At 46.7% G+C, this 24,361-nt stretch overlaps 1 protein-coding gene across 1 annotated transcript in view; it reads left to right on the top strand.

Moving 5' to 3' along the window:
- Window positions 1-1,629: 1,629 nt before the first annotated feature.
- fam189a1 (family with sequence similarity 189 member A1) overlaps window positions 1,630-24,361 on the top strand; it is a 28,688-nt gene continuing 5,956 nt past the window's right edge. The window contains exons 1-4 of the mRNA XM_067249437.1: window positions 1,630-1,854; window positions 13,534-13,590; window positions 20,080-20,188; window positions 20,833-20,984. Of these exons, the coding sequence (XP_067105538.1) occupies window positions 1,630-1,854; window positions 13,534-13,590; window positions 20,080-20,188; window positions 20,833-20,984 (543 nt within the window). The remainder of the gene's footprint in view (window positions 1,855-13,533; window positions 13,591-20,079; window positions 20,189-20,832; window positions 20,985-24,361) is intronic.

Genomic DNA, 24,361 nt, shown 5'->3' with positions numbered 1-24,361 from the left:
ACATATGGTGGCATGTAGATCTGAGTGGCATGTAAGTCTATAGACCATTATCATGCACTGTCAAGTTAGGTTTATTTTCTCAATTATTTATGTGTAGCGCAGTGTGCTTTCATAACGTGTTGATCTTAGCTTTACTTTTTCACTAAGCCTATTAGTACGTCGCTTTGGGGAAAAGCTTCGGCTAAATCAATTAAATAGAAATGATGTAGTAGGTAACGCAATAATTTACTCCCAGCAGTCCTAAGGTAGGCTACTCAGGATAGAGCTATCGTAACTAACTGTACAGTAGCCTAACAAGAAGACGTTCACATCATAACATTTGACAAAACCAAACCAGATCATATGTGTTGCTGGGTAAGCTACTGACTGGGCCAGTGGGTAGTGGACCTGTGTTAATCACACTTTATAGTCGGATCTCCAGCTTCCCTGAAAAGTCCTGCCCCAGTCCGTCCTGCCCACCAGGAGAGCGCCCAGGCGACCGTCAAACCACAACCAAAGTCAATGTGTTTCATCTTGACCAAACAATAAGTTTACTGTTTGATTTCCCGCACATTGGCTACTACAACTGAGCGAAAAAGTAGGCTATTGACATTTCTTAAATGTTCGCAAAATAACCCTTCTTTTAAAAAGCTCATCGCGAGCGTAGAAACCGTAGCAACGTCAATTACATTTCGAATTTGTAGCTACTTTCCCCTTTATAACTGACGCAGTGACATCGATCAATGTCTGCATAGGGGGCCCCTGGCCGCTCAGCTCGCCGTGGAATAGTAAAAACCCCATGAGCACGCGCTGATTGACAGGTACCGAGTGCGCAGTGTAGCAGCTCGCCAGCCGCCTGTCTCCCCTTGAGGGGAGCCCAGTGCTGCCGCGTAAATTTGCTTTAGTCTGTGAAAAACAAACCTGCTCTTGTGAAACATTTTAAACACGGTTCTTACGCTTTCTCATCTCTCACTCTTGCCCCCCCTCTCCCCGCAGTCTGTAGGTTAGTAGGCGGTTAGGCTTGCCTATTGGCTACAACGGTGAAGCGTAATGTTTGAAAAAACCATACGACAGATGCGGACGGGGTAATTCTGCGATCGTTTTAGCTATTCATTCATGCTCCCGTTAAGGGTGAAGGTAACGGATGTTCTCTCCAAGATCATCTCGCCTCTCCGCCTGTTTAAGCCCGCGGAGGCAAGTGCCGCGATTATGAACGGAACGGATTCTTCCTCAGCGACGGGGAGAGCGGAATGACGCCTTCTGGATTGACGCTTGCTATTTGGTCGGATGTAGTATTTCTCGCAGGGTTTTCCTCGACAGTCTGAACAGTTTTTAGTCTGTCCTTATTGTGTGAAGTCGCACAATGGATCTTAGTAGGTAGCCAATAGACTATTAGCCCTCACCTCTCACCGCGACCGCACTGGACACACTGCAATTACGCGTCTTCAATTGGAACAGTGCATCAATGTAATTGAAAAAGGACGCATTCGACAGGGCAGACGGATTTCTGGACGTTTATTATCTCTGTATAGACTAGAACTTGTATTAACGGCAATCGCAGGTAGCCGAGTTGTTATTGATGTGAATTGTCACTTTTGGTTGCTGTGAGTGCAGTAGGCTATCCCCAGGCTACAGCAGCCTCCTGTGACAATGCCGGTCAATGCGATGCCCCGCGGCGGCTCGTTGAGCCCGGCGTCTCTGTCCCGCAGTCTCTCTCGACTGCGGGGCTTCCGAACCCGGACTCGGATCATGTTGACCCTCGGGGTGTCCCAGATGGTTCTGGGGAGTCTCATCCTGTCCGTGAGCTTCGCTGCTCTGGCGCTCACTACCTCGCCACGAGTCAGGCACTCGTGTCCGTTTTGGGCAGGATTCTCGGTAAGTGTTTCACTCGTTAGGTGTGTAATTATAAATATGGAATGTCTTTACTTTGTTTTTGTGTAACGTAACCGTTAAGTGTGAGTGTTAAGGCTGTGTAATCCTCTTTCACACACAAATGCACGTGCTCACACCTGAGAGCGCGGGAGAAGGACATAGGCGTCCTTTGTAGTTTCCTTGTGCTTATAGACACCGTATGATAAACGTGCTGGTGCTGCTGTGCACCTGATCCAAGATGTCGAACGCTTTCGGAAGATTTTTTTTTTTTTTTAACCAAACGTGAGTGATAGGACTTTCTCTCAGCTTCTGATGTTCAGTTTGAGTCAGAAAGCCAGTGTGGCAGTAACTGAAACAAATTTAACGAAACGTTTTGGGAAATTGTAAAATAAATTATATATATATATATATTTATATATCACATAGACCCTTCTCTCTTGTTTTTCTTCACTCTTTTTGTCATTGTACCACTACAGCTCATCTGTGTTACACCAGTGTTTTTATGCGTTTGAAAATTTGATGTTGGTTCCTGTAAATATTAATGAGGTTACACTTCCCTGGTTTCCTGCCAGTGATCCAGGCTGAGTTCAGAACAGAGGGCCAGGTCATCAATTATGGAGGTGCAGGGGCAGAGTGTGGTAGGGGGCAATGGGTGGGCCCTGGCACAGGGTGTGCGTGTGTAAGGGGGGTAGTTGTGTGTTTGCATGCGCACGTGCGTTGTTGTGGGTATTAGTGGCTTTTTGTGTGTTTGAGTGTGTGTGTCTGTTGACAGAGATAAGCAACCTGGAGGTCACAGGTCAGGTGATGCTTCAGTCAATACCGTCATCCCTCCTTTCAGCTGATCATCTGCATCTCTTACACCTGGACCTGAGCGCAGTAAGCTTGTCAGGCTCATCTCGAGGCTGGGGTAGACACTCATCCATCAAGTCTAAAGGCTGTATAGAGGCTGAGGTGCCCCAGAAGAGGCTGCTCTGTCAATAGGCTTTGCAGGTTTAGAATACAGCACATTTCAAACAGTTCAAACACCAGTAGTATTTTACTCAATAATTGTTAATATAGGTCCACTCTCATGATCATGAACACACTGATGTTAAATCAACAGTAACATTTGCTGAGTAGTCATGTTGGATGATAATAAATTACAGATATGTGTGTGTGTGTGTGTGTGTGTGTGTACGCACTGTAGGAGTGTTTGCTTAACACTTGCTCGGCTTGTATATTTTATACGACACGGTTTTACCAACATCAGTCTTACAATACATATAGACAGAACCTGTCTAATGGCAGCTCAGAACCAGAGAAAAGACAGGGTGTTGGTAAGGGCTCATCACTCAGGAGAGAGAGCTCAGCAGGGTGCTGGACTAGAGGGCTGGCTTCACTGATGGTTATCTGCACCATACTAGTGTAGAATGTCCACTACTTCTGACACATTCTTTATAGACACTCTGATAGGCTCATCCCCTCCACTCCTCCCATACTCTTTTCCCTCCTCTCCCCTCTCATCTCCTCCCCGAGCTGTAGGGAGCAGGTTCCCGGAAAATAGCTGTAGTTAGCTGTAATTTGCAGGTTCAGGAGCAGTCGTTAGCCTTAGTTAGCAGGGTGAAAGTGCTGATGGAGAGGTTTCTATAGCTAGAGGATATCAGCAGTAACGGAGAGAGGGCGGAAAGATCCCATGGAACATCACATGGAAGCACTGGCGAGATGTTTTCACACCAGCTCCGGACTGAGAGCCTTCTTATCCAGCTGTGCAGATGGATGACAGAGTTAGACAGCACTATATCAGGAGGCTGCTGGAATACAGACATAGAGAAGGTCTCTGTGTGTGCGTGCGCATGAGGGAGTGGTATCATAGCCCGGGCGTTGTGCCCAGTCTAATCTGTTCAGAGCGAGAGAAGAAGGGTTGGAAGGTTGGAGAAATCCATCCCCCAGTCCTAGTAGGTCTTTTGGTTTCTATTTTCGATAAGCCAACGTGACATACAAGAATTAGTGGTGTGTGTGTGTGAAGGGGGGATTGATCTATCCCAGATCAGCTCCCACCACATCACAACAGCCAATCAGCCTAGCTCTTTCATTACCAAGCTGTTTAACCACCTACCACTTCCTCCCAGCCCTCCATTCCTCATCCCTCCACATACACACTCACATATACTCCCATGTAAGACCATAGAAAATCTAAGTGAGAGAGAGTGTGTATGTGAGGCTGTGTGAATGTGTGTGTGTGAGAGGGGGCAGGGTAATGGAGATGTCATGTTCTGGAGGTCCAGTGTGTTTATTTCAGACAGCTACTGGGCTCCGAGGGGCCCTCAGGGACCAGCACAGAGACACAGGTACTGTCTGGGACTGTGTGTGTGTGTGCGTGTGTGTTTAGACAGAGGGGGCAGAGAGTGAAGAATCAAGGCTTCTCAGGGAGCCATAGCCAATGAACTTCAATATCTTTCTCTGTCTCTCTAACAAACACACGTCCCTCCCCCTCTGAAACCACTGTCTTTTCCGGTCATGAGAGCTCTCCACCAATGAGAATCCAGCACATTATGAAAACAGGAATAATGCAGGACCAGCTCACCGTCTGATTGGCAGTCTGGGTTTCAAAGCACGTCCTGTCTGAATCTTATCAGCATGATAATGTGTTCTTCGACTCATCAGAAGGCTACGTGTGCTGAGGCTGAATGGCGTGTCCGGATGTAGGCTGGCCCAGTGTTAGGCAGAGGTGATGGCGCCAGCATGAGGAGGCAAGGGAGATCAGCACAGATCAGATGAGCAATCTCCCTCTCTGCCTCTATGCTTAATGAGATGCTAATAGGCTAATTACCCCAAGCCTCAGAGGGATGGGCACATGGGGAAACAGCAGCTCTGCTTTGGCCACCTGGTTCAAACAGGCTACATATAACAACCCTGCTTAGGTTGCCTGGTTTAAACAGGCTACTCGGCTTAGGTTTCCTGGTTTAAACAGACTACATGACATGTTTGGAAAAAAAGATGAAGAAGAGAGAAAAGAGAGGGTGATATGACAGAGGCAAGGGATAAGAAAGCAAGGCAGAAAGCCTCATATACACACTGCACACACATACACACTGTAGGTCTTTGAAGACACCCTGCCAGGTGTGATGAAAGCAGCTGGTTCATTAGTGATAATTATTAGTGATTCCTGATTTAAACCAGCCTGTAATGACTGCTATCAAGAGGGGGTGACCTGTACAGACAAAATGAGAGGGAGAAGGAGAGAGTAAAGGTAGAGGGAAGGTGAAATGCTGAGGGGGAAAGGGTAATGGAGAGAGTAATGGAGAGAGGAAAGAGAATGATCGAGAGGAAATGAAAATGAATATGAAGCAGAAATTGATATGTGTGTTTTTTTGTCATCTCAGGAGTGTCTCTCTTCCTGTGGGTTATGAGCTGTGACATTAACACTGAGGACTTCTACACTGGGCTGACATGCAAATTAACAGACGAGGAGAGGGAAGGAGGGAAGAGGGAATGGCGAGGAGGGTGAGGGGAGCGGAGAGGAGGGTGAGACTAGAGGATGGGAATCTCTTGTGTATGGTTCCAGGGCCTGCATCTGTCTGTTTTGCCCCCCCTCCCACCCCTAGCATGTGAGCAGCCTTCCTGAGCTGACATCACAGAGACATCACTGCTGTTACTTCTGTACTGGAGGTGAGAGCAGAGTGATGCCTCTATAGTGTGTGTGTTTGCGTGACCTCTGGACCTCTCACTTGTCTACGCTTGGTTCTGCACTTCTTTGCAAACAGGCGGCATCCAACAGAGAGAGAGAGAGAGAGAGAGAGAGAGAGAGAGAGAGAGAGAGAGAGAGAGAGAGAGAGAGAGAGAGAGAGCACCAGCTGTAAAAAGTGTCTTTGTTCAGACTAATCAATGTCTTTGTGCTGGGATTAGCACTGTGCTCTGCTGGGAGGGGGCATGGTTGTGCATGACTATCTGTCTCTCTCTCTTTCTAGAAGTTAGTGAAACTTATTTATGTGAAACTCAAATCCTGTTACCTAAGAAGGGCAGTGAGAGAGAGCCCCCCCCCCCCCCCCCAAATTAGATGGATGTCACGTGATCCATACAGGAAGTGAGCCCAGCTGTGGGTTGTTACTTACAGGAAGGAGGAAAGATGAAGGGAGGGGGAAAGAGAGATGAGGGCAGAACTGATTGATCTGACAGAGCAAACCAGCCTATTAGAGAGGACTGTCTAGTGACAGTTTAATGGAGGGGGGGGGGGGGCTGAGAGAGACAGAGAGAGAGAAGCATCTAACGGTTCTTATTGAATGTCACCCTAACATCTCCCCATGTTTGTGTTTGTTTGCAAAGCGTGTGTGTGTGTCTGTATAAATTGTGTGTTGGAGAGAAAAGACACTTGGTCAAAGGGGCTGGAAGGAGAGGAAAGGCGATGGAGGGATGAATAGGGAGAGGAAGCAGGGAGGCTTTCCTCTCAGTGTGCTTTCAGCTTGTTCCTACCAGAGGAGCTCAGTCAGTGTTTACTGTGAACACTGAAGCATTGATCCCAACACCAGCTCATAGGTACCGATCAATAATACAATTAGCTTAGTCTGGTACCCTGGAGCCAAAGGACTCTGCATTAACACTGGTCACTGTATGTGCTCTCTATATGCACATGTCACAATCCTTTTTCACTTTGGATGGTCTTTCTCTACACCTCTGTCTTTCTCTCTCTCCATCTGTCTCTCATCCTTTTAATGGCTAATTCACATGTGTTGTCAGAGAGGGTCATGTCAGTTGTCCCTGGCAACGCTGAGCCAGCTATCTAAAGCCTGGTTCTTTTGAAGTTGACACAGCATCACATAACATAAAAGGACACCTTGAAGGATCTTTGATGGGATAGCAGATAGGCACTGTTTCAGTAATTTGTGTGTGTGTGGGGGGGGGGGGGTCTTTGAAGTGGTCACACAGAGTTAATGTTTGATGCAGGGGGATTGGCGAGTTTGTTTGTTGTGTGTAGAACACAGTAACTTCTACAACATCCCTCCATGACAGGATGCATCACGGCTTTGATGACACACACACACATTCCTACGCACACCTGGCGAGTGTGAAACCATATTGGAATACAGGAAGCATAGCTGTCATCTCTCTCTCTCTCTCTGTCTCTCTCTCTCTCTCTGTCTCTCTCTCTCTGTCTCTCTCTCTCTCTCTCTGTCTTTCTCTCTCTCACTCTCTCTCTCACACTCTCTCACACTCTCTCACACTCTCTCTCTCTCACACACATACTCTCTCTCTCTCTCTCTCTCTCTCTCTCTCTCTCTCTCTCTCTCTCTCTCTCTCTCTCTCTCTCTCTCTCTCTGTCGGTGTGAAAGACGGTCGAGGTCTCGTCCCTGCTTGTTCCTGGCCATGGTTCTGTTCTCCTGACACAGACTGATGGCTCCCCTGCTGCTGCTCCAGACGGGGTTAAGAGGGAGGATGTGTGTGCGTGCGCATGTGTGGAACTGGTTGGCTGAAGATACACAGCACTGGATTCAACTTCCTGCATTTGTCATGGGTGAAAGCTGGTGTTTATCCCAGTGATCCCTCTCTCTGAGCCAGGGCCATAATGTGTGTTTGTGTGTGTGTGTGTGTGTGTGTGTGTGTGTGTGTGTGTGTGTGTGTGTGTGTGTGTGTGTGTGTGTGTGTGTGTGTGTGTGTGTGTGTGTAGAGTGGGTGCGTGGGTATGAGGGGGGTAGGAGAGGGTTAGAGAGGAGGGGGGGGGGTGAGCGGAGAGAGAGGGATGAGGGAGAGAGGGAAAAGGGAGATGAGTGAGAAAGAGAAATGATAGGAGAGGAGGGGTACTCCAGGGAAGTCTCTCAGGGAAGTGAAGTCATGAATGTGCCAGAAAGAAGGGTGCTTCGTGTTCAAACAGCCCAGAATGACCTGCACCCTTGTCCTCTGGGGTCTGTAGAGACATCGGCAGCAGAACTGTCTTTCTAAAAGGGTTCTTTGAATCTGTGGATATGTTCCGTAGATGGATTTTGTTGAAGGATTCTGTACAATGCTTCTCCTGTTTTGTCCAGACATGGTAGATGAAAAATGCTGAGATGCTGCTGTTGTTCTAGCATAGTAATCCTTTTACTGGTGAACAGTAAGTTGTCCTTGTCAGTTTTGACCTCTCTACATAATGTGATTATCAGACTGAGAAGTGTGTGTGTGTGTGTGTGTGTGTGTGTGTGTGTGTGTGTGTGTGTGTGTGTGTGTGTGTGTGTGTGTGTGTGTGTGTGTGTGTGTGTGTGTGTGTGTGTGTATGTGCGCATTGATGTAATAGGACTAAACTGGACAGTGTTTTTAAATTGACCAAATGTGCTGCAGTTGTGGTTATCTGACTTGGCGATTCGATGAAACCAAAAAATTTCAGATGAATGTGGAATTTATATGTACACATTACAAATTAATTGAATAAATTACAAGGCAAACTGTTCATTTAAAATCTTCCCTACTCAACCATTTAATTGTATTTTATTGTAAATCAGAGAGAGAATGAAAAGGAAGCCAAACGTCATGGCCCGGGCCAGATGAGCAAGGCCAGAGGAATAATAGCCAATGAGAAGTAGAGACAATAATGATCCACATACATTTTTATACCCAACCATCATCTGTGAGAAACAACCAATCAGACCACAGCTTGACCCTTACTTATCAACATATAAGACTACCAATACGACTTGGGTCACACAGTGAGGTGTGAGAAACCACTCAAGTATTTACCCTCTAAGAGGAGGAGGCAGACTGTCTCCCAGCCTAACAGGATCCTGTCTCCAACAACAACAATACAAACAATGCTATTTCCTAAAGCTGTCACCAGGCTTCCTCCATTCACCTTCCCAACTACACACAGGTTGACCAGGACAGATGATCTGGGCTGTATCCTGGATCGATACACAGAATTACAGTAGTATCCCTGCAGGCCCATACTGCTGGGCACTGGGGAGAAAGCCACACGCACACACCACCATTGCTGCTTCTCCAAAACGAATCCACATTGATTTGTTGAGCCACTTTTCTAAATTGAGAGGCTTAGTAATGGTCTGTGGCTGGGCACTTAGATTGTGTGTGTGTATGTGTGTGTGTGTTTATTAAATGTGCGCACCATAAGTAAAGTAGCTGCTGAGATGAGATCACAGCTCGAGGCCCCCAGGTGTCAGGTACCATTGTTTTCAGTTTGCCAGGTCGGGGGCATTTCTAGGTTTAGGCAACCTACAGCCTGCCTTGGGTGATTGCCCCCTCCCCCCCGCTCCCCCTCAAAAATACATATTTGGTGGGGGGGGGGGGATTTCATATTTTAATGTATTATTTTTCATGAATAAAACTAAAGCGACTACCTAATGCTTTGCATGCAATACGTTGAGTCTCCTTTTTTGATGTATCTTTTTGCACACCCCTGAAGATGGTTCCTATATTTGGGGGGGTTGGTGGAGCTGCAGAGTGGCCAGAAACACTGAATCAGGTGTTCCGGTAACGAGGTATTCAGATAACAATAAACATATCTCAGATGTCCTCTCTCTGTCCCCCCTTGTCTGTGCTGGTTAAAGAGGAGCCACTGCTGGCTAACTTGATGGAGAAAAATACTATTTATAGTACATGTGGGGAAAGCTAATCACTGCTAGCAAGCCCAACTGTGCATGGATGACATTTAAACACGCAGACACAAGCACACACAGATGTTCACATGTACACATGCACACGCATGTGGGAGGACTTTTTTTGGTTCGGTGTTAAAAAACTATTTTCTGTCAAACCTAAACTTAAGTCACAGAGAACATACCTCTACTCTTTTAACTAGTGACTCACACAAATGTACATGTGATTGAGTGTGTGAGTCCCTATCCCATTCCTTTGTCCTACACAACGTATGACATGAGATTGGCGTTGCTATCGTTACTCACTTTTCCGCTACTACTCACTCTCTAGTAATGTACCACTCCCTCACTCACTGCTCTGGATAAAAGCTTCAGCCAAATGGTACTGAGTGTATTTCATCACATGACAGGAAAGGGGGGCGGAGCAGGAATACATGGGTTTTCATCCCTAAGTCGAACCTCGCATCGTAGGCGTTGTTCCTGGATGTGAATCTCCGATGCTTCCTTCTTTATATCTGGCCCTTGATGTGTTCCTCTCATGCACACTCACGGACATCTAGACACACACACACACACTCAGACCCACAATGCCAGACATATTGTTGACTTTCTGTAAACATGCTGTGCTCTGCTGACTCTAAAGTTATCAGTCAGGATTTGTTCCAGCTCATAAAACCCTTATCATATCACAGCAGGAGCAGCAGGCTGCCTGGTTACAGTTATCATGGTGAGATGAAGGGAGGAGCGGTGAGGAGAGGAGGGGGAAGAGAATGGAGGCGAGAAGAGAGGGAGCACAGAGTAGGAGAGGGGAGGAGGGCAGGCGGGCAGGAGGAGAGGGGGAGAACAGGAGGGGAGAAGAGGGTGTAGGGGCCTGTTTCTTCTTGTCTTGTCCCATGTTGGAGGCGTCCTCCAGGCAGGGCGATGCGTAATACAGACAATTATCCAGCCAAGCCACTCTCACACACGCACACATGGATGATGAAGGCAATGAATGAGTTTTGTTGGTTTAGGAGGAGAGCCAAAGATTCTCTAGGAGCTTCTGTGGTTCCTCCTGGCTCTCAGAGGAGCAGCTGTGGTAGAACGTAGAACATATGGAAGGGTTCCATCTGTCAAAGTTCCTTAGATGTGGGGAACATCTGAGTCCTGTATGTGTGTGTGTGACAGATCCCTGCCCTGTTGCCAGGACCCACAGCAGATCTGATAGTGATCTAAAACAGAGAGATGTAAGGAAAAGGAGAGAGCAGGAGGGAGATGGAGGGAGAGAGAGATGAAGAGATGGAGGGAGAGGGACAGAGAGAGACAGTCAGAGAGCAGAGTAATTGGTTAAGCTGTGTCTGTGATGCTTGTGTCTGTAATGTAATCTGCTCTCTGCTGCTCTGGTCTGGACACACCACAGTGACTGTCGGGAATGGACAGAACAGGTTGAAATGCAAATAGAGGTATAGAAAGAGAGAGAGATGAAGGTAGGAATGTAGGAAACTAGAATGTGCTTGTCCCCACATCCACCACCACCACACACACACACACACACACACACACACACACGACACCAGCCGAGCTGCTGTTGTTCCCCCTGTTTCCATGGTAACGAGGGCTGGTTGGCTGGTTCTTTTGAGTTCCAAAGTGGAGGATATAGGATGGCAGAAGAGAGGGGGGAGGTAGACAAGGAGTGTGGAGGGAAGGCAGAGAGAGGGGGGAGGGGCGATAGAGATAGAGGGGGGTCCTAGAGAGAGAGAGAGTGGGAAGTGGAGGCAGAGAGAGAGAGAGACAAATGGAGCGACAGAGATGAGATGAAGGGAATAAAGGGAGGGAAAGAAAGGAGATGACAGAGTGAGAGAAGACTGATTCATGCCAGACATCCCGGCTTAAACACACACCAGCACACACACACTCATATAAATCTATCTCCTGTATGTACCGTGGTCAGGGACGGTAGGGTGAAGATCTCAGCTGCTCATGGACAGTATGGGTCCTCCCCTGCAAAGCTTTTCTCAGTCTAACCACACATCACTTCCTGTTTTACTCCCTGGTTTCCAAGGAATGTTAAAACCTGGTGACAGTTTATGGAGGGTTCTGGATCTCAGCTAGGGGACAGGAGTAGGATACCCTTGCCTGCAGTGTTTAACACACAGGGGGAAGTAGAGAGATGGAGAGAGAGGAATAGATGTCAAGAGAGTAGATGTCAAGTTTTGCCCCTTTTTAAAAAAGTCTTTGACAACCATTTAATCACTCCCCAGCTCCATTTCATTAGTGAGGAGTGCTGAGTCTCCTGACACATTCAATACAGCAGGACACACACACACACACAGACACACATTTATACAAACTAAACCACACAAACATACACACATACTAACATGCACACATATCCTGCAGAGAAGCTCCCCCAGGTGGTGTCTGACACTACAGAGGGTGTGAGAAATGATGCATTAGTGTCTGCCAATTTGTGTGTGTGTGTTACATGGACACTGGGTGGTGTGTGGTGTGTGGTCAAATGTGAGTGACCTCTTGCAGTGCAGGGTTGATGGGAAATCATTATGGATGATGTGACCAGTGGGCCATTGCCTTGGTAACGTGTGCTAGGCTTCTATCCATAGAACTGGTGTATGTGTGTGTGTGTGTGGGTGTGTGGGTGTGTGAAAGAGGGCATGTGTGTGTGTGTAGTCACTCCTGACGGCCATTCACTGCAGGGTGCCTGATCACTAGTCCTGATCCCTACAGATTCCTGGAGGTCCTGCTGTCACCATACACACACATAAGGTATATAGGGATGTATGGAAAGTACCCCAGCAGAGAGCGAGAACATGCACTAGGGATCTGGCAAAAACTTCTCTGGCGGGGCTGAAGTGGTGTGTCTAACAGGTCACATGGTGACCCTGACAGGACGGGAAGGGCCAGTGAGACCGAACCTGTGATCCTGGCTGCTGCTCTCCTGCACAGTTCAATGATTCACTCACTGATTAGTTGACTTATTGTTTGATTTGTTCATACGTTTGTTTATTGATTAGCAGGTGAATCAGAGGGTGAGGGGGTCTGTTCCTTGACATGCATACGAGCGCAGAAGCCAGGCTGTTCCCTAAGTGAGGAGTGTTAATCCTATTTAGAGAGCAGTGGAGGAGTGCATCCTCAAGAGACTGACACCAAGCTAGCACAGGCCTCTCACCATAACACCTCTCTGTGTGCTACACACACACACACTCTCTACCTCAGTGTCCCGCTCTCTTTCTGCACCAGAGGGATGTGAGTGTGTACTGTGCGTAAGTGTGTGTGTATGTGGAAGTGTGTGTGTGTGTGTATATATGTGAGTGTGTGTGAGAGAGAGAGGGCTAAGGGAGACGAGGTGATCTGTCTGGCGCTGAAACACTTTTACTAGATTTACTACCTGTCATCGTTAACAGGGCTGCTCTCTTTTATAGTTTCAGCTTCTCTGTCTGAGTCTGTCCCTCTCTCTTTCTCCCACTTAACCAAACATGCCTCCAGATGATGTCAACCGTCTCTTCTTTCTGATTGGTTTAGGATTTTAGCGACTACCATTAATTACCTTAGTGTATGATCTAGCATGGATGATTGTGTGTGGGTAAGGGTGGTCTCAATCTCAATCCTGAGACCAAGGCAGCAGAGAATGGGGCCTTTAACACAGGGGACGGATGGAGTGTTGTTGGAGGAGAGAGAGAGAGTACAGGGGGGAGGAGGGAGAGGAAGTGTTGATGTTTAATGGAGGGTGAAGGATAAAGAGGAGGAGAGAGGGAGGAAGGGAGAGGCAGAGGATAACGGGACTGCAGGCTAATATAGAAGTGCTATCTCACACCAAGGTCTAACCAGACCGACAGACCGACAGAAATGAGTAAAAATATAATATTACATCCAAAATATAATATTACATCATGTGAAACATGTAATATTACAGAATTTTCAATCCGAAAAAGGAAACGCATATAGAAGAGACATAAACAGAGAGAGAAAGAGGTGGGCAGACAGAGAAAAGGAAAACAAATCAAGTAATATGAGTGTTTTATTGTCCCTTGATGTCAGATAAAGCCTAAACATGTAATACAAAGCAGTGTCTCTAAACTGTGTGTGTGTGTGTGTGTGTGTGCTCCCTGACCTCTGTGCTGTCCCTCCCCAGGTGTTGTTATCGGGGCTGATAGGCGTGGTGTCCTGGAAGAGACCTCTCTCGCTGGTGGTGAGTCATCCTTCAATGTCATCCCTCCGACTTCATCTCAACCTCATCCCCTCCTCCCTCATACCTCATCCCCTCGTCCCTCATATCTCCTTCTTCGTAGAGACCACAGAAAGACCAGAGACTGCAGAGTGAGAGTGCTTATAGAGAGAAAAATACCACCATTGTAGGGTAAAAAGATGGAGAGACGACTAGATAGAGGAATGGAAGGACAGATAGAGGGATGAGAAGATAAAAGCTTCTGATCATCTAGAAACCCATGTATCCGCCAGTCTGCTGGGCCAGAGCGGTTGCCAGACTCATACCAGTTTATCCCCCTCAGTCTGCTGGGCCGAAATGTTTGCCAGACTCATGCATCTTCATTCCCCTCAACCCACGGATAACTGGCATCTGACTAATATGCCAGCCTGGTGCCTCCCTGCCCTGGCAGCCCAGTGCTGCGCACCATGCTGGCTGTGGGTGGTCAGGCCAATAGCAGAGCAATGTGGATCTGGAGCAGAGACTGTTTAGAACCCACACGCATCACTCCGTGTTCCTTCTGGGGGTGGGGCTAAGATGACAAGTCTTCATAGTGTTGATGATAGTCCTGTGTGTAAGTGTGTGTACCTGCGGATTTAGAAGGTGGTCTTGTTTAGTTAGGTCTCTACTGTCCACTGCAACCCTGATGAGTAAACAACACAAACCCTTCCTGGCCCCTTGGGGTGCTCTGCTGCATGTTTGAACCTTTGGAGTGATGTTCTGTGGAGCTCGTCTATAGGCTGTATAGCTCTCCAGGCTTCTCTCTCCAGGCTTCTCTCTCCAGGCTTCTCTCTCCAGGCTTCTCTCTTCAGGCTTCTCTCTCCAGGCTTCTCTCTCCAGGCTTCTCTCTCATACACATGGATGATATACTGTAAAAGAACCCTAGGAAACTGGCTGCATCTCAGTTTAGATCTGACTGAGACTCTCTGCCTGCCTGCCTGCCTGCCTGCCTGCCTGCCTGCCTGCCTGCCTGCCTGCCTGCCTGCCTGCCTGTATTCTGCTTGTCTGTCTGTGAGTTGCAGGCTGGTAGCTTGGTCAGACAGGCCTGCATCAGTCTCTGGAGAAACAAATGAATGCACCATAGCAACTGCCTCACAATCCCTCTCAGTCACCAAGGCAACCCAAGACACCAAGTCAAGGGTTTTATCTTGGATGGCTCCAGTCTGAACCAGTTGCGTTTCCCATATTACCAATGCAAGCCCTGTTGGTTTGGATACAGGAGAGTGTGTGTGTGTATATGTGTGTGCAAGTACATGCAGCCACTATGCTGTGTTGTGATTTATAGATGTACTGTAGAGCCCTGCTCATGGCTGGAGGCTAGCTGGATGTAAATCTGCTTGACACACTCCTTACCCCCCAGCTACTCCAACCACCGCCACCTCTACCCTACCCCCAAGTTCTCCAACCACTTCCATCCCTACCCCCCCCCCCCCCAGCCCCTCCAAATATCTTCACCCCTACCTTACACTCCCAGTCCCTTCAACCACCTCCACCCCTACCTTACCCTCCCAGTCCCTTCAACCACCTCCACCCCTACCTTACTCCCCCAGCCCTAGCACCTCCACCCACCCCCAGCCGGCTGACTGCATGAGGCTCCTTGTTCTTATCACACACAACCAGGACTTACTGAATAATCATGCAGACAGCAGCTGGGCCTTTTAACTGCTGCCCTAATGCCATCCCCCAACAGCATACACACGTCAATAAGGAGCAGTATACACACTCTCTTACACACACACACACACACACACACACACACAGATCACACATACACATATCACAACCCAGGGCTATCCATTAGTGATAATATAACCATAGTAACAGGACCACAGAGAACATGACCATAAATTACAGTCCCCAGTAACCCCTCCCCTGATCTCAGCTATCCATTTACACGAGCATAGTAGGAGAATAGGAGGATATGTGTGGGAGAGAGTATGTGTGTGTGTGTGTGTGTTTGTGTGTGTGTTTTGGAGCCAATAGAAGCATTTTCTGTAGAGTTTGAGTGTGTGTGTGTGTGTGCTTGTGTGAGGTTCAAAACAGGACCATGGTTCAAGGTGCTTCAACACCTCAGCTTTCAGAAGTCCCAGCCTGTTCTCTCTCGAAGTGTATGTGTGTGTGTGTGTGCGTGTGTACACGTGTATGTGTGTACGTGTGCGTTTCGTGGAAAGGTTGTCTGAGAAATGATTTATGGTCTTAAAAAGATGTGTGATACTGAACTAGTCTGTACTCTGGGTGGAGAGAGGAGAAGGGAGAAACACTGGTGTTAGGAAGAATATGGTGTCCTGGTGTTCTCTGTTCTGCGTCAAGAGCAGAAACATTTAGCTGGTTAAAACCTCCTCCTGAAACTGGATATCTGGAGTCTCTCTCTCTTTTCCTCTCTCTATTTTCCTTCTCTCTCTCTCTCTCTCTCTCTCTCTCTCTCTCTCTCTCTCTCTCTCTCTCTCTCTCTCTCTCTCTCTCACTCTCTCTCTCTTTCCCTCTCTCTTTTCCTTCTCTCGCTCTCCTCTGTCAGTTACTGTGCAGCCTATCACACCCCAGTACGCCTGCAGAGTCCCTGTTGACAGCCTTCTGGTTTCAGCCTGCACCCTTCAGGGGTCACTGAGGGGTTAGAGAGGGGTCATGGGAAGGTGAGGTACTACAGTTCCAAGCCACTGATCATGAAGGCAACTAACACCCCCCCTGCAGTGACACCTCCTTCCCCTCCTGCTACAACTGTCTGATCCATCCAAGTACTCAACATATCTGCCAACCTGGCAACAACAGTCTGTCTCTCGCAAGGACATGTTTAGGTTCCCTCCTTTTCCTCTCCCCCTTCTTCTCTCCTCCTTTCCCTCTCCTTTAACCCCCACCCAAAACAAACTCTTTCACTCTCTTTTCATTTTCACTTTCTCTATATTTCCCTACCTCTCTCTCTCTCTCTCCCTCTCTCTCTCCTGACAGGGGCTCCTCGGGGGTTATTCTACATGGCAGTTTCTCCATCTGGGTCAAGGCCCAAAATTACACTCCTCTGGAGAACACACACACAGACATTCCTGTTCGTAGATGCATCAAGCTACTGTACAGCCAAACAGTAGGTCCCTTAATCCCAGTCAGAGACGACAGCTCAAGAGGATCGGGAGACAAACAGGCAAATTCCTTTAGAACTATTAAGGACACTTCCATCTTTTTCTGTTTTCTCTGAATACAATACAACAAGGAGTCAGGTGGTTGAGCGGTTAGGGAATCGGGCTAGTAATCTGAAGGTTGCCAGTTCGTGCCAAATGACATTGTGTCCTTGGGCAAGGCACTTCACCCTACTTGCCTCGGGGGGAATGTCCCTGTACTTACTGTAAGTCGCTCTGGATAAATGCGTCTGCTAATTGATTAAATGTAAATGTGAATGTAAATAAGTGGGCTATAACTTCTATAAAACTATGGTTCTCTCTCTCAAGATGTGTGTGTGTGGAGTCTGCTATTCTCCTCCTACCAGAGACTCAAGTACAGGTCCACAAAACCACTAGCTAGAGCTCACTTTCTCTCTCTCTTACTCTCTCTCTCTCCCTCCCTCTCTCCATTTTGCTGGTACAGTGTAGCAATGAGAGGAGGAGAGAGATAAGTGTCCCGTGAGGGAGGATTAGAGCAGGTCTGTTAATTAGACCAGGACTGATCCTGCTTATCAGATGGTTCTGAGAAGAGACTGGGGAGCTCTGCTCTATTTCTGATCTGTCCTCCTATCCTTGCTCTCCTCTCTCTGTCTCTCCTCTCTTCAGTCTCTCCTCCTCATGCATCTCTCTTTTCTCCCACATTCTGTCTCTCCTCCCATATCTTTCCTCTCTCCACCCTTTTGCCTCTCCCCACGCTCCTATCTCTCCTCTCCCCCTACTCTCTCTCCTCATCCTTCTGTATCTCTCCTGTCTCCCCCCTACTGTCTCTCCTCTCTCCCCCCTTCTATCTCTGCTCCTCTCTCCTGTCTCTCCCTCTCCCCCTGGGTCTCCTCTCTTCTGCCTCCCCCTGGGTCTCCTCTCTTCTGCCTCCCCCTGCCAAAGCTGCAGGACGTTATTAGAGGCACAACCTGAGTTTGTTTGGACGAGCCCCAGGCTGCGTCTCCAGTGAGACAGTCGGTGGTGTTCATGGTGATGGCGAGCAAACAGGCGCCATGGTAACCATATCTGGCTGTAAGCATGCATATCTAACAGGGGATGTTTGTGTGTGTGTGTGTGTGTGGGGGGGGGGGGGGGCGGGGTGCAGGAGAGAGGAGGAGAAACTTATTTTCCTTTGGTAATATATCTAAGTGATTTACAATCTAAAGTTATGTCTAGATAAATGATAGCAAAATTATTTGAGATTAGTCCACTCTGTCTAATAACAGGTTGGGATGGCCCACTGTGTGAATGCTGTCTGGTACTGTTACCATAACAACATGAGAAGTTAGTTATCAACTCATGGTAGGTACACACTATTTGTGTGTGTGTGTGTGCGGTTCTGCACACCGTTATCCAGCATGTGTAATCAGCCCACAGTGCCACAGGGCAGATGAATGTGTCTGAGCCCCAGTGTACTTGTTTATGTGCGTGTGTATGTGTGTGTGTATGTGTGTGTATGTGAGTGTGTATGTGTGCGTGTATGTGCGTGTGTATGTGTGCGTGTGTGTGTATGTGCGTGTATAATGTGTGTGTGTGTGTGTGTGTGCGTGTGTGTGTGCGTGTATGTGCGTGTGTATGTGTGCGTGTGTGTGTATGTGTGTGTGTGTATAATGTGTGTGTGCGTGTGTGCGTGTGTGTGTGTGTGTATGTCCAGTGTTTGTTGACTCAGAAGCGGAGCAGTCCAACATGGTCCCCTCTCTCCAGGCTGGGGATAATTGAAAATAAATGATGTCTTGTCGCAGCAGAGCTGCAGTCTAAATACTAATATCCCTCCCTGTGTCTGCAGAGACTTCTACAGGCTTTTAACTCTGTGTGTGGTTTTGTCCACAGTGTGTGTATGTGTGTGGACTAGTCTTGAGAGGACTTACAATTGTAAAACACCAAATACTTGAACCTGTGGGGGCATTTCCTGGGTCCTCATCAGTTGGTATTTCTAGGGTTTTAGGGGGTCTAGAGTTAGACTTAATGTTTGGATTACAATTACATTAAGGGTTGGGGTTAGGAGTTGTGGATAGTTTTAGGGTTAGGTAAGAGTTAGGGTTAATGTCATGGTTAAGGTTAGGGTTTAGCTAAGGAAAGGAAACCCGTTTTTTGGGACTTAATTTTTAGGGGAAAAAATTGCAATACAAACTTGTGTGTACGTGTGTGGTGAGGGTGTATATAAATATATGAGTAGCTAGGGGGGCTGGGAGACCATGTAAAAGAGTGATCACATGCACACACCCACACTCACACAAACACGCACACCTCCTACACACAGTTCCTGTTCCCTAAAGGATGTTAGTCAGTTAGACTTTATCACATGTGACCCTTCCAAGTTAATTCACCTTCCTCTACACACGCTTATAAACACTCTCACTCACACACACACATACATTCGACACAGTTCACATTCTCCCTCACACATACACATACTCCGCCACATGAACACGCTGGAGTTGTGGAGTGTGTGACCGTAGAAGCAAACAATAAAGAGATGCTAGCTGTGTATGCGCTTCTACCCTGCAGTGTTATATGGTAACTGTGGATCTGCATCTGAATGACATACAATACTCTCTGAGAAAGTAGCCTGGTGAGGTCAGCTGACCACACAGGCCAGATCACATGATGCCTGTATAGTGATGTCCAGGTAGTTCCTGATCAGGTGATTAGAGAAAGGAGACCAGGTCACATGATAACTGCAGGGTGTCCAGGTGGTTCCTGCTGCTCCAGTCCATGTGTCTGGGCTAAGAAGCTCCCTGAAAAATCACAGACTTGTTCCAACTGCACCTATTTGATTAGAAAAGGCAATTTTCCCAGTATGAGCTGGTTACATGGAGATGGAGCATTTGATTTGGTGAGCTTGGCGGTATGTGTTTGTGCCGTGTGTGTGTGTGTGCTTATCTCTCTCTCTTCCTTAGTCTGTTTTCCAGTTTTCTGCTGTGGTGAAAAGCACTTAAACATATCGCCCCATCTGCATACTGCACCCCCCCACCCCCACCCTCTGCTCCATGACACTGGTCCCTCGGTCCCTCTCCTCCCCTCCGTCTGTGCGTATGTGTGTGTTTTGTGTATCTGTGTGTGTGTGTGTCAACCACTTTGTCAGAACAATTGTTTTCCTGCCTCACTCTACTCTCTCTGCCCCTCCTCTTAATGGTTCACTCTGTTCCTTCACTTTACTGTTCCTTTTTGGCAGGGAAAGTCGGAACTGCTCACAAAATGTTTATGACTGTGTTAGTAGATGGCGTATGTTGATCAAAATTACTTCTCCCCTCCTTCCATTCTACCTTCTCCCCCCCCTCCCCTCTCCCTTCCTCCTCAATCTCTCCCCACTCCCCTCTCCCTTCCTCCTCCCTCTCTCTCCTCCCAGATCACCTTCTTCATGCTCCTCTCAGCGGTGTGTGTGATGCTGAACCTGGCGGGCTCCATCTTATCCTGCCAGAACGCACAGCTGGTCAACTCCCTGGAAGACTGCCAGCTGGTGAGACCACTGAACAGGGCTCCCTTTGACCCCTGCTGTCCTTTTGACCCCTGAACTTTGCCTCACACCACTCCACACGTCTGTTCATGGACCCAGTTTCTGTGTTTAAACCCAGTCAGCAATACCTCAATCACAGAGCTCAACCAACTCACAGAGCTCCTTCATGAGTCCCTCTGCTGAAGGAGTCCTAAATCCAAGCCTCTCTCCTATAGGGAGCCCCCACCCCCCCTATAGGAGTCCTATTCTCTCTGGGATCTCTCCCAGCCAGGCTGTCTGGCCCCATCTCTGCCTAACACACAACTATTACCGCCAGCTTTAATAATATGAGAGCTGTGCTGAGTCTGGCTCTCTCACTACCCAGTGGAGACACACTTTCATTATGAAGAACAACCAAATCATCCTTCAGCCTCCTCTCGCCTGGGGACACATCCCTTCACTGGAGGGCGGGGGGGGGGGAGCGGGGGAGAGCGGGGGGTCGAGGGAGAGGGCAGTGGAGACGCCAAGGGGAGGAGGTTGGAGGGAGACAGGTAGAACATGACCTGCGCTGTCTTACTCATGACGGGAGCACAGATATTAAACAGTGTCAGCATGAGCAGTAACAAGCAGGCCCTGTATTAAACTGATAACTAATATATTGTTCTGTGTGTGTGTGTGTGTTTCAGCTGAAGCTGGACAGTGACGGTGTGTGTGTGTGCTGCGAGATGCAGCTCCAGAGCTCCAGCTGCAGCAACATGGGAGAGACTCTGAGACTGAACCCTCTGAGAGACTGCAACACCATACGCCTCAGACTCAAGGTGAGTGGGGGGCGCTGTGGATCTCCATACCATCACAAATCCTGTGTGAAGCACACAAGCTAAGACTCGTTGATTGGACAGCAGTGTTACAGCGTATTCGTCCATGCTGTTGAGTAATAATGAAATAGCTATAAGTGAATGAAAGTGTCTTTAAGATGAAGCATGGCCTTCTGGTCACACACAGATCACGGCTCGCTACAGATGCGTGTGAACGGGAGGATTTGTGTGTCTGAACCATAAAGGTTTATGGCATGCTCAGGCAGTCAGACACACTGATGGATGTTTCCTCTTAGTGACCAGAAGGCTGCGGTGCCTGACCACCATCAGGAGGGGAGCAGGTTAAGCACTCTTTCTCTCTCTCTCTCTCTCTCTTTCTCTCTCTTTCTCTCTCTCTCTTTCTCTCTCTCTCTCTCTCTTTCTCTCTCTCTCTCTCTCTCTCTCTCTTTCTCTCTCTCTCTTTCTCTCTCTCTCTTTCTCTCTCTCTCTCTCTCTCTTTCTCTCTCTCTCTTTCTCTCTCTCTCTTTCTCTCTCTTTCTCTCTCTCTCTCTCTCTCTCTCTCTCTCTCCCCTTCGTGTTCTTCCTCTCTTTCTCTCTCTCTTTTTCTTTCTCTCTCTCACACACACATAATCCCCCCTTCTCTCTCTCATTACCTCTCTCTATATATATTTCGAGTTCAACCATAACATAGGCTCATTTGATTTATTTCCGTCCTTTATCTCTGATGAGTAATCCAGGTTTCCAGAACTTCCCGGCAGCGCTTATGGCAGCTTCCAGACTATATGGTTCACTCTAAGTAAACATTTCACTTTCGTATTTGTTTGCCCGTTTTTGAGAGTTGGGAATTTCTGATTTGTGAAGGAGGCGGAGTGCATAACTTTGGCGGAGTGACTCCCTGACCTCTGATTGGCCACGGGCAAGGTTTCCGTGGAAGGCGTTTGTTACAGTTTTTCACAATTGCTAAAACACATTCTTGAAACAGTCACCCATTTTCTCAAAACTGTAAACACAAAACCTCATCTTCAAGCACTATTTACAAAACCTCTGAATCCTCTTGCAAAATGAAACTTTCGCCTCAAAACAGTTTTACCTGTGCTCAAAATCAAGCTTTCGCCTCAAAACATATTTACCTGTGCTGAAAATCAAACACTGCTCTCAAATCATAAACAAAGTGATCAAAATGATATACACTATCAAGCAGTCAGTAAACAATACACAAAAAAATTGAAAACACATTGTTCAAAACATATAGTTCTCAAGGAGAAGTTAATTTTTACGTAACCTCAAAACAAATTTCATATTTATCCGTCATTGTCTTTTGATGAACGACAACATGTTGTATCATAGTAGCTCAAAATGTATCAGAAATGACTACTCTGCTTTGCTCTTTGCAATTTTTTTGTTCTTTCTCCTCCTTGTACCCCTATACAGTACTGTACCCTGCATCTCACTACTCACAACTCACTCTTGTTCTTTGTTGATATGAACCTGCAACCAGTCAAAATCTATTGAGCAGTCAGTACTGTTACTGTAACAAATGGAAAGCACAATGTTCAGGGCCATACAATTTGATCATTGTATGTTACAGTTTTTCTCAATTGCTAAAACACTAAAACCCATTGGCTAAACAAAGTTCTCAGTTGCCTGAACTCATGTAGCTAATCGTGCAGTCTGTTGTCAATACCTTAAACCATTTCACATGGTAAAACACAATTTGCAGATCTCACTTAGACTTTTCAGCAACACTCTAAACACATTCTCATTCTCAAAACACATTCTGCACTCTAATGCACATGTCATCCATATTGGTAAACACAAATGGCAACAATCAAATACAAATAGAGAAAACATGTCATTGACAAAACACAACCACTCAAAATTGATTTAACTTGTTTCAAATGATGTGACACAACCAATATAAGCCAGTTCAGAGAGCAAACAGGTTGTTGAAGGTGGGAGAATATTTTGCTTGTGATGTCGACAAAGTGCTCTGGCCTGACCCAGCCCAAAGACAAGAAGAAGCACATTGATCACATGTTTACTCCTTTGATTTTTGTCCCTTTTACTGTATAGTATTGTATACTGTAGTACAGTGCATTGTAGGCTCTATACTGTACAATGAACAAATGGTATGGCCCTGAACATTGTACTTTCCATTTGTTACAGTAACAGTACTGACTGCTCAATAGATTTAGACTGGTTGCAGGTTCATATCAACAAAGAACAAGAGTGAGTTGTGAGTAGTGAGATGCAGGGTACAGTACTGTATAGGGGTACGAGGAGGAGAAAGAACAAGAAAAATTGCAAAGAGCAAAGCAGAGTAGTAATTTCTGATAAATGTTGAGCTACTATGATAGAACATGTTTTCGTTCATCAAAAGACAATGACGGATAAATATGAAATTTGTTTTGAGATTACGTAAAAATGTTCTCCTTGAGGACTATATGTTTTGAACAATGTGTTTTCAATTTTTTGGTGTATTGTTTACTGACTGCTTGATAGTGTATATCATTTTGATCACTTTGTTTATGATTTGAGAGCAGTGTTTGATTTTGAGCACAGGTAAATCTGTTTTGAGGCGAAAGTTTGATTTTGAGGACAGGTAAATCTGTTTTGAGGCAAAGGTTTGATTTTGAGGACAGGTAAAACTGTTTTGAGGCGAAAGTTTCATTTTGCAAGAGGATTCAGAGGTTTTGTAAATAGTGCTTGAAGATGAGGTTTTGTGTTTACAGTTTTGAGAAAATGGGTGACTGTTTCAAGAATGTGTTTTAGCAATTGTGAAAAACTGTATACAGCCTACAATGCACTGTACTACAGTATACAATACTACAGTAAAAGGGACAACAATCTAAGGAGTAAACATGTGATCAATGTGCTTCTTCTTGTCTTTGGGCTGGGTCAGGCCAGAGCACTTTGTCGACATCACAAGCAATATTTTCCCACCTTCAACAACCTGTTTGCTCTCTGAACTGGCTTATATTGGTTGTGTCACATCATTTGAAAGAAGTGAAATAAATTTTGAGTGGTTGTGTTTTGTCAATGACATGTTTTCTCTATTTGTATTTGATTGTTGCCATTTGTGTTTACCAGTATGGATGACATGTGCATTAGAGTGCAGAATGTGTTTTGAGAATGAGAATGTGTTTAGAGTTTTGCTGAAAAGTCTGTGTGAGATCTGCAAATTGTGTTTTACCATGTGAAATGGTTTAAGGTATTGACGAGTTCAGGCAACTGAGAACTTTGTTCAGCCAATGGGTTTTAGTGTTTTAGCAATTCAGAAAAACTGTAACAGCTTCCTGTGAGGTGTTGTTCTAGCCTCTGAGACAGACGTGTCAGTATGTACATGTTTGTCACCAGGGAGATCTCAGGAGCCCCGTCTA

The sequence above is a fragment of the Osmerus mordax genome, chromosome 13 (assembly GCF_038355195.1).
Source record: "Osmerus mordax isolate fOsmMor3 chromosome 13, fOsmMor3.pri, whole genome shotgun sequence".
NCBI lineage: Eukaryota > Metazoa > Chordata > Actinopteri > Osmeriformes > Osmeridae > Osmerus > Osmerus mordax.
This window is presented reverse-complemented; position numbering and strand designations above follow the sequence as displayed.